Source organism: Lepisosteus platostomus, chromosome 26 (genome assembly GCF_059453375.1).
Source record: "Lepisosteus platostomus isolate fLepPlt1 chromosome 26, fLepPlt1.hap1, whole genome shotgun sequence".
Taxonomy (NCBI): domain Eukaryota; kingdom Metazoa; phylum Chordata; class Actinopteri; order Semionotiformes; family Lepisosteidae; genus Lepisosteus; species Lepisosteus platostomus.
The window spans coordinates 5,881,766-5,891,805 of NC_142636.1; the positions used below are offsets into that span (position 1 = coordinate 5,881,766).

The window sequence follows — 10,040 nt, forward strand, 5'->3', positions numbered from 1 at the left end:
AACTGCACAGGTAGTACAGTATTTTTGGACATCAGTGTACATGGTGGGCCAATAAAAACGTAAACTGATGCGCCTGTATGTCTTCTGCTGTCCTAGATGACCTGCCCAGGGGATTGTGTGTGCGAGGTTAAGTACTAATGGTCTACATATTTTAGGTACAACCAAACGTTTGCTTCCCATCTCCCGGACATATAGGATATCATTATCAATGGAATAAACATCCCTGCAGTGATATTCTGTATTAGGTTTCCCACTCTCCACACCTGCTTTTACAAACAAGGGTTGCAAAGATAAGTCATCCCGCTTTAAAGAGGCAATGTAAGTTGGGACTTCCCATCCCTGTACAGCAAGACCAGACCCATCGATCTTAGGCATTGGAGTACCCAAGTATTTTGCAATGCGCCGCTGACAGCGCGTTTTTCTTGGTCCTTTGGTTCCGCCCTCACATAGACTATCATCTAAGTCTGGGAGTGGGTGTAAACCAGCTTTTGCTTGGGCTCTCGTAACAACCGCACATGAAGTTTGTGCCCCACTTTGCTTAGAACAGTTGAGATTTTTCAACAAATCTGTTAACACCGGCAGATCCCTCCCCACGATAATGTCTGCTGGCAACTCTGGAACAACCCCTACATTTAACAAATACATTTGTTCATCCACCCCTACAGTAAGTTCTGTCATTGGTATTTCCTTTTATCTCCATGTGTGCATTATACAAACGTTTGGTTTTCAAAGTTGATTCTACTATCCGAAATCAGGGATTTTTTTACAAGAGTCATTGAACTGCCAGTGTCCAGTAAAGCATTTGCTGTCTGACCATTAATTAGAACAGAACAATTTGCAAAACTGCTAATATTCTCTCCTCCTTCTTCCCATCCAGGGATGTCATCCTCTCTTGGGACATAACAAAACCCAGTCAGTTTTGGCTTGTGCACTGGACAGGTGGAAGCTTTATGTCCTGGCTGCTGGCAATAAAAACAGACCAGGCCCTTACTGGTACCATGCAAACTAGGGTCCTTGACCTCCCCCTGTGCCCTCCTTGCCTCAACAGAGTTACCTCTGGGCTCTTGATTATCTCTGGTCCTTCTTGACACAGAAGATGGATGTCGTGGAGGGCCCCCTTGTCGTGCGTTGATATATTGTAGAGCCAGTTTAGCTGCTGTCAGCCCATCGGTCCTGGTGTTATAGGGGAGGACACGTAGCAGCTGCTGCAAAGTAATGGCCTCACCAATCTCCTCTTTGGAATGCTGTTCTGGGCGAATCCATCTTCTGTACAGACCCCTCAGGCGGTAGTAGGTTTCCGTAGGCATTTCTCCTGGAGAAACCGTGGTCATCCTGAAGTGCTGTCTGTATGTTTCTGGGGATATGTCAAATTTAGTAAGTAGCGCCTCCTTCAGGTCACTGTATATGTTAGATCGGTCCTCATCCATGGCACTGTAAGCCTCCAAGGCCTTGCCTGTAAGCAGAGGCACTAGCTTACAGGCCCACTCCTCCTTTGGCCACTTCCAGGTTCTGGCCATGCGCTCAAATCGGAGGAGATAGTTTTCAATGTCCTCACCTTGCTGGTAGGGGGGTATCTTAGGCTCTTTACGGAACATGCCCTCTGCTGAAGCACATGTAGCAGACATGGGTGTTGAACTTGGTGGACCCTGGTCCTGACCCGATGTCACTGCAGTGCCTTGTTGTGGTGCTGGTGCAGGAAGAGCAAGCCGTGGACTTTCTGCTGTCTCCATGCTTCCAGGTGTTGCTCCCTGAGCCTGTGATGCCGGTACAATTAAGATCTCCTGAAGGGAGGTTTTAAGTCCACATAATTCTTGAAACAATCCCTCCTCTCTCTTTTGTTGCCCAGACAGAAAGTCTCGGAGCAGGCTCACCATCTCCCCTTGAGGTTCTGTCTTGGACGCATATCTCACACATGTTACTTGTTGAGAGGTGACTCTAGGACTAGCTCCCAGCTCTTCACAGCATCCTTCTTCCTCTGATGAGACCACCGTGTCCCAAGGCTCATCTGCTTTGAGCTGTGGCAGTGCCTTTCCTTGTGAACGCAGGCCTGCACGTTTTTTCCAGGGACGCACTGTCTTGCGGCTAGCCATCCCACTGCTGCCACCAAATGTCACAGGGAGGGCAGGAGGGGTGCCCAAGTGAGTCCTTTTAAAACTAAATGATGGCTCAGCCACAATTGCACTTAGGTGCAAAGATGATGGTTTATTATGACAATGCTCCCCACAGACTATATATAGCAAAACAAAAAACAAAAACAAACCCTTTCTCTAAGAAAGAGGTCTGGAGTTCTAGCACACTTAGGTTCTATCAGCTCCACACTGTAGCGATAGTGAGACTAAAACCCTGTTAGATCTCTCCCCCCTTCCTAAATAGGTCCCATATAGCCCTGCCCCCTTGGACTGTACCACTGTTACAAAATTATGGAGCTGCATTTCACCCCAGATAAACTAATTTCCCTAACATGGGAATTCCTTCTTTCTTTTAAAGAATAGTGTAAACAGAATGTATAAAAAAAACACCAACCCTGAATATATTTTACTTATTTTTAACCTCCTGTAAAAATGGTACTTCCTTTACCGGAAGATGTGCGCATGCACCACTCCATGTTGACATTATAAAGCCAAGCTGAAAACGGGTATCGAGTGTGGACCCAAGAGGCCACCATACCAGGAAGTCGGACAGCAAGACGGAAGAGACAAACAGACAGAGCGCGCTCTCACACAGATAAGTACAAATGAAGAGAAACAGAGTTTGTGTTAGTGTCTCTTCAGGTAACAAAAACGGATTTTGAAATAAGAGGAGATAATGTATTGTGTGTATGAAAATAGGAAACTGCTAACCAAGCCCCGAGTGTGCACCCTCGTGAGCTAGCTAGCCGACAGGAAAGTGTATGCGAAGTCGTGTGTAACTCAAGATGGATAACAAGTGTCTTGTAATGTACTGTCTGCGGACGGTGACAGAGGGATCTCTGTCACAAACACCAATATATTTGTGTGCAGTGAACTTCACTGGGTCAGCATTATTTTGATACTGAGATTTCCATATGTTTTCCAAAATAATGTCTCCTTTTCCAAACCTTGAAATCAGTCATTTTAAAGAAAAGGATACAGCACACGTGTCAGGGATTGTGCTCTGCAAAAGGATGTACAGCCATTGTGAATTTTCACAGGTTCCACAATGGAAGAGCAGCTATTCTTAAGACACCGTCTGCCGCCTGTACCCAACACCAGCGGCTGAGTCTAGCAGTCCTACCTGGAGCTCAGGGCCTCTGGGATCCTGCAGAGGCAGTGGCAGCACATCCTCCACAAGCACACGAGTCAGGTGCTCTGCAATGCAGGGAGCTCTGGGCTGCAGCTACAGTGGGACAAGAAACAACAGGACACTGTTAGCAGCTCTTCCTCAAGGCTTATCATGATGTAGACAGATGGAACTATACAACCTGTCACTATAGCTCTTTTAGAAAAAGCATGACCACACGCCAGTCCTATTGAAGCCATTATCAAGGTCTGAAAATACATCACATCATATATTTTGAATGTATTGTTTTAGACTAAGGAGTACTGCAGTTGATGCACCACATATTGATGTTAGGAAATGGCACTTATTGAAGTGGAGAAGATGGGGAGCTTTGTGAGAGTTATGTTCTCTGACTTCTCCAGTGCCTTTAACAACATCCATCCACCTTTACTGAGAGATAAGCTAAGGGCGGCGCAGGTTGACACTCCCCTGGTGTCCTGGATTATAGACTATCTGACCTACAGGCCACAGTATGTACGGCTACAGAGCTGTGTGTCCGAACAGATTGTTAGCAGTACTGGGGCTCCACAAGGGATTGTCCTTGCTCCATTCCTGTTCACCTTTTACACCTCTGACTTCAGGTACAACTCTGAGGCATGTCATCTGTAGAAGTTTTCAGATGACTCTGCAATTGTGGGGTGTATTAGAGAGGGGAGGGAGGAGGAATATAGGAGCTTGATAACCAACGTTGTGGAGTGGTGTCATCTTAACCATATCCAGCTAAACACCAGCAAGACCAAAGAAATGGTCCTGGACTTTCAAAGGAATAAGTCTCTGCTGAACCCTGTTTCCATCCAGGGGGAGGACATAGAGGGGGTGCAGTCCTACAAGTACTTAGGGGTACACCTGGATGATAAGCCGGAGTTGTCTGGTAACACTGACGCCCTGTAGAAGAAAGGCCAGAGCCGACTCTCAGGTCCTTTGGAGTGTGTGGAACACTGTTACACGTTTTTTATGAATCAGTGGTGGCAGCGGCCATCTTCTAATCTGTTGTATGGTGGGGTAGCAGCATCATGACAAGAGATGCAAATAGGCTCAATAAACTCATCAAGAACGCTGGCTCTGTGTTGGGGCTGAGCCTTGACTCCCTGGAGCTGGTGGCTGAGAGGAGAATGCTGACCAAGCTCACAGCCATCATGAACAACGCCTCTCATCCACTTCATGCGACAGTTACTGGGCAGCGGAGCAATTTTAGCAACAGACTGCTCCAGCTACAGTGTTCAAGGGAACGTTTCCGCAGGTCTTTCCTCTCGGCGGCTGTCAGGGTGTATAATGCTGCCCTAGGCTAGGACTGTTAACCCTTCATTTGCTCGTCTATGGACAGCATGTTGCTCCATTGTACTTTTTGGACACTCAATCTGTATATACCTATGCACATTTTGCACATATTTTATTGTTTTTACAGTGACTATGTTCATATTTTGCACACACCCATATATTGATTTTTATATATTTATTTTATATTTATTTTGTATTACTGTACGTATTCAAATTTTTCGTCAATCCTAATGTCTGTTTTTGTTTTGCTTCTCTTGGTCTGCTGTAACACATCAATTTCCATTCAGGATCAATAAAGTCTAATCTATCTATCTTATTGCATCAAACATAACACCCATCTGCCTCAAGCACACTTAAAAATGTAACTGTGAAGAAATGGAAGCAGTGAAGGCAGTTTCATCAGGAAACAGTACCTCAGTGTGGAACAGGCGCGCAGGGCCTGCAGACAGACAGCTCGGCCCAGGGCATCACTGGGCTGCTTTTTAACAAACGCCTGTGAAGAGATGGGAGAGAAATGTAAACCCCACTTCCCTCCATCAAAAGACACCAGGACAGGGCCTGTGCTCATCTAGAGGCACAGCTGAGAGTCCCGAGACTGTGTGCAGCTGCAGGGAGGAAGAGAGCGAGGGCACCTCTCTCCCCTCTGATTTCTACTGACAGTAAGGACTGTCACAGCATCCGTGTGGGAAAACAGCAGACAGGCGGCTGCGTCAGACACACTGACCATCATTGTCGCCAGGAGCTCGGCCTTGGCAGGGAAGCTGGGAGCTCCGGAGGGACTGGCGCTGCGCACTGCCTGTGCCATCATGCCCACACTGCGGCACAGGCTCAGTCTGACACTGGGCTCCTGCAGGGGGACACACAGCAGCTCACTCACTGACAGCCCAGGCAGGCCCTGCAAGGAGTGAAAAACTCACTGAAATAAATCCTGGCTGCACACACCTTACAGAATGTACCAGCAGGTTAGTCAAGTCTGCAGAAAGCAGTTGTGAGGCTCACACTATGAGCTCTTCTGTTCTTACAAATTAAAACATAAACCCTTAACTGAGATCTTTAAATTTCCTTCCTCTCTGGTGGTCAAATGACCAGTAAAACTAGTTTTAGCTCCAGTCCTGGGTTGATTGCTGTGTGGAGTTTGCGTGTTCTCCCTGGGTTTCCTCCAGGTGCTCCAGTTTACTGTTCCAGATGCTCCCCGTCTGTCCATTAAGTCATGTAGAAAGGATACGCTGATATTACAGTTTTCATGGCTGTCGTCAACAGCAGTAGAAGCCCTGAGTCTGTGTGAGGAGTGGGAACAGATCACCTCACCTCTCTCTCCATAGGATTCTCAAACCCTGCTTCTTTCACACTGTCCTGAAGCGCTTGTTTCACAGTCTCCTGCTGAGAGAGGTGCTGGGCAGACACACCGACACACTGGTACAGGAAGGCCTGTGACACCGGAGAAGAGGACAGTGAGCACTGAGCTCAGGAGGCTGCTCTGTACAGCTGCACTGAGAGGACATGTAAGCCGTGGATAGGGATGCTCTGATCGATCGGCCGCCGATCAATATCAGCCAATTTTCACTCCAACTGACTCGATTGGTGTTCTCTAAACTGACCAATCTCAAAAAACAATTTTGCGATGACTACATTTCCGACATTACCTGAACATACAGTAGCAACATGTCCTCGCCGGTCTGGCAGTTTTTCCACACTTCTACAAAAGACGAAACATTTGCAGTTTGCAATACATGTGCAAAAGAAGTCTCTCGTGGGGGATCCTGGCTAGAACATTCAACACCATGAACAGAGATTTGAGAACTCATCACCAAAAAGAATACGCAGAGTGTGAACAATCAGCAAGTGCAAGAGCTGCGGCGACTCGCAAACCGACTCTCGCTCAGCCATCAATAACGGCAACACTTAAAACACTGGAGCCTTACAGCAGGCACAGCAAGACAGCCGAAAGAACTACGGGCAGGATCTCTGCAGGCGACGTATGAGGAGATTCTGAATGAAGATAGAAGTGATGGTCGGGACAGGAATGACTCAACAGCATCAGAGATTAATCTCCACCTCAGTCAGCAACTCATCCCAAGAAGCGCAGAGCCAATGGCTTTCTGGAAGAGCAATCCAAGCCGTTTCCCTGCCTTGGCAGAAGCAGCTCAGGTCTGCCTTGGTGCTCCTTGTACGAGTGTGGACAGCGAGCGTCTATTCAGTACAGCAGCTCACATTTTGCATGAGAAGAGGAACATATTGTCTTCAACACACGAACAGCTGCTCCTCTTCATAAACAAGAATCTGCCCTCGATGATTAGTAAACAAGAGGCTCAGTAGCTAAAGAGACAAATTATTCTGACTTGTTTCCTCTTGGTTGTAGTCGTTTGCAATCTGCTTGTTAAACATCTTATTGAACATTTTATTTATTTTATTAGAATTATGGGTTGTGATTAAGACAAGCCTTTAATGTTGTTTTAGCTGTTTTTTTGTTATTGCTATATATGTGCCAAATGTATACAGTATGTAATATTTATAAAGGTTTTGTGTACATGTTTAATGAGTAAAAAGTCTTTATTTTAAGTCATTGTATTACTTATTTTAGTCAAGTTAAATTCTTTTATGATAATTGAACAATAAGCCCACTACATTTCACTGTGTTAATAAAAAATAAACAATTTATTCCTGTGGTCTAGTTTATTTTATTATTGGAAAAAATAACCAGGGTAACACTTAGCCATGGGACATGAGGCGTGTACAGGGCTTATTGTAATGATTTTAACAGAAAAAAGCGTCCGATTCTAATGACAGGGAATCAGCCCTCAACAGCCTGATGGGAGCATCCCTAGCTGTGGAGACGACACACTGAAGCAGAGCACAGAGCGCAGAAACCTGAAGGGGCTCTCCCCGCTACTGCACAATCAAACACTGCTCACAGCTCACATCAACACAACAGCACACACGTATGAACCTAGCCTGAACAGACACACACCTTACAACATCTAATACACAGCACATTACAGACACACCTGCTATGTCCACTACGTCACAACACTAGGTGAGCAATAAGACTTTTAGTGAGTAAAAGTCCCAGCTTCTCATGTAGCTCAGCCTTCTGTGAGACTCACCTTCTCCTCAGAGGTGGAGCTGAGAGAGCAGAGCACTCTGACTGTGTCCTGAGTGAGCCTACAGGCCCACACCTCATCCGTCACTGCGCTCAGTGTGTTAGAGAGGAGCTGCAGACACACAGGGGAGGCAATCAGGTCCACAGGAGAATGAGCAAACACACCCACACACCACACTGGGCAGCTGAAATTACTGCACAGCTATGAGGACTGACAACGATTCTCTCACACTATACTGTAGCATGACAGGACCACCTCAACAAGAGAAGAGAGATTATTCTCTTGAATCCACAGCAACCCAGGAGAGGAAGTACAAGACAGCTGTCACTGCATTTGAATGTTAGACATTACCTTATAGAGGAAGAAGATCACTTTCCCTGACTGTGCCCACTCCTTCTCACTGTGTGTGTTATCAATCCCCACTCCACACGCTTCAGGAGAGCCAGCACACCCTCTCAGGAGCAGACACGCCGGAACTCTCCTTCCTCCGTGACGTCACTGCTGCGGGCCGGAGCAAACTCTCCCAGAGTGCTTTGCGGGAACTGAAGCCCATCGCCGCTGCAACCCGGACTCGCTGAGTCTGAAGGCAAAACCTCTCTTGAGAGCTTCGCTGTCAGTGTGTGAGACTGACACACTGCTGCTGGAAATACCTGCGGCCGGGAGCAGCAGAGACCCGTCGCGGAGCGGGGCTGCAGGTCTGCCCTCGGCTCTTCTCCGCAGTGACAGGAGGCAGAGAGAGCCGCGCCTCAGGAGCCCCACACGCCTCCACAGGGATCAGCCGCAGGGAGACGATCGCTCCTCCGACACACAGCCGCTCACAAATAACGGCTGCGCTCCTCTCGCGCCCTCAGCGGAGCGGGCAGCCGCGAGCCGGAGCCGGAGGAGTCGGAGACGCCGAGCGCGCGGACCTGCGACTCAGCCAATCAGAAGCCGCGATCAGCAGGGGGCGGGGCCTGAATGATGAACAATAGTACAGTAGGAATATTTTAGATTAATTATTCACACAGTAATAACACAGGCGCCAGTGGAAATGCTTGTCAGATACACCTCAATTCAGCATCCTTCCTTTCCTTAAAAGAGGTTTCAGTAACATGGCTGGGTAGCTTGTCCCACACTCCTACAATACTTTGTGTAAAGAACTCACTCCTGTCCTGACTGGTGAGTCATGTCCAGCTGTTTCCTGAAAGACGCCACTGTTGGGCAGCTTGTTCCACACTCCAACAATAACATTTCCATGTACTGGGACAGTTTCTTGAGAGACTCCTGTATCTTCCTTTCCAGTTTTAACACGCCGGCAATTCATGTTTGTAGTGAAAGGCTCGTCCCATTCAGGGAGATTTGAGTTGTATTTGTTTCTCCTGGGAGCACTGTTCAGGATCCTATTTGAAATCTTTTTGCCTCATCTCTAATGATGTTGACACTTATAAACTTTATTACATCAGACATGATTATGCTGAATCAGATGTTTTGTTCATTGATTATTTTTTTGGTTTTATTGGAAAACGAGCACCATAATTAAAATAAATGGTAGGCAGTTTATTACCCCGTGTGCAATCAATCGCTGTGATTTGAAATCAGGTATAGAATCAGGTCATTATGAGAAGGCTGTGGAGAAGACTAACTCTGCATTGAGGAAGAATTTTAGCATTTACCTTTTTTAAAGTTTAAAAGATAGTGACTAGTTGGCTTTGAAAAATGCCTTTTACCCAGCAACAGTATGAAAGAACAATTGCAAGCATATTATTTGACTTTTTGATATTAATGCTACAATAGCAGAATGTCTAGCTCATTTACACCTTTTATTTATATACTTCCTTTTGTCTGTCTACAAGGTAAAATTGCTGCTTAAGAAGAATGTGAGTGTTTGAAGAGATAAAACAACTCCTAATATGGAAACTTAGAATGCGCTTTCCTGTGTGAATCTGCTGAATAAAACTCATAGCATTTATCATCTCGGTGGAGAGGTTACTCACAGATCTGTGTGAGAGGCTGCTCTCAGATCTGCATGGTTATATTCTCCCCATGCACATGAATAAAGGACTCTGCTTGACCACACCTAACCTGTGTGAAGACATTTCTTCTACAATTTCTAAACTTTTCTTCAACAGTGTTCAACACAAAATGAAGCCCCTGAGCTGTCAACCTCTGAGAGAATCCAGAAGGATCCAGAGTGCTTTCTGATATGTACAGCAGCTCAGAAATGTTCCATTCACTGCAAGGCGGCTCAGTTGTTTTTCACTTCATCTAGAAAGCTGATTTGAAGTCTTATGTCTCCAGTCATATCAAAGCAGGTCTTTCATGGTCAGCCCACACTGGAACAGACGTTCCACCACCACAAGCTTGAAGGTCTTTGCCTGAACCCCT

At 46.4% G+C, this 10,040-nt stretch overlaps 1 protein-coding gene and 1 long non-coding RNA gene across 2 annotated transcripts; both read right to left on the bottom strand.

The window, feature by feature from the left end:
* Window positions 1-3,154: 3,154 nt before the first annotated feature.
* On the bottom strand, window positions 3,155-5,976 carry LOC148639811 (maestro heat-like repeat-containing protein family member 1). Its single transcript, XM_088620274.1, has 4 exons — window positions 5,884-5,976; window positions 5,300-5,470; window positions 4,989-5,068; window positions 3,155-3,354 (listed from the first exon to the last, which is right to left on the bottom strand). Exons 1-4 carry the CDS (start codon window positions 5,893-5,895, stop codon window positions 3,318-3,320), a joined length of 300 nt encoding a protein of 99 aa, XP_088476400.1. The 5' UTR covers window positions 5,896-5,976; the 3' UTR covers window positions 3,155-3,317.
* A 113-nt stretch (window positions 5,977-6,089) lies between these two features.
* LOC148639812 (uncharacterized) lies at window positions 6,090-8,572 on the bottom strand. Its single transcript, XR_015930506.1, has 3 exons — window positions 8,028-8,572; window positions 7,680-7,787; window positions 6,090-6,271 (listed from the first exon to the last, which is right to left on the bottom strand). It is a non-coding gene; the product is annotated as an uncharacterized LOC148639812 (long non-coding RNA).
* Window positions 8,573-10,040: the final 1,468 nt, after the last annotated feature.

Bases quoted from the DNA above. Each gene is read 5' to 3' on its own strand.
- LOC148639811 (XM_088620274.1), bottom strand. The intron at 5,069-5,299 runs GTCAGTGTGTCT...ATCTCTTCACAG, and splicing joins AGCTCCTGGCGACAATGATG to GCGTTTGTTAAAAAGCAGCC. The intron at 3,355-4,988 runs GTACTGTTTCCT...GTCCCACTGTAG, and splicing joins CGCGCCTGTTCCACACTGAG to CTGCAGCCCAGAGCTCCCTG.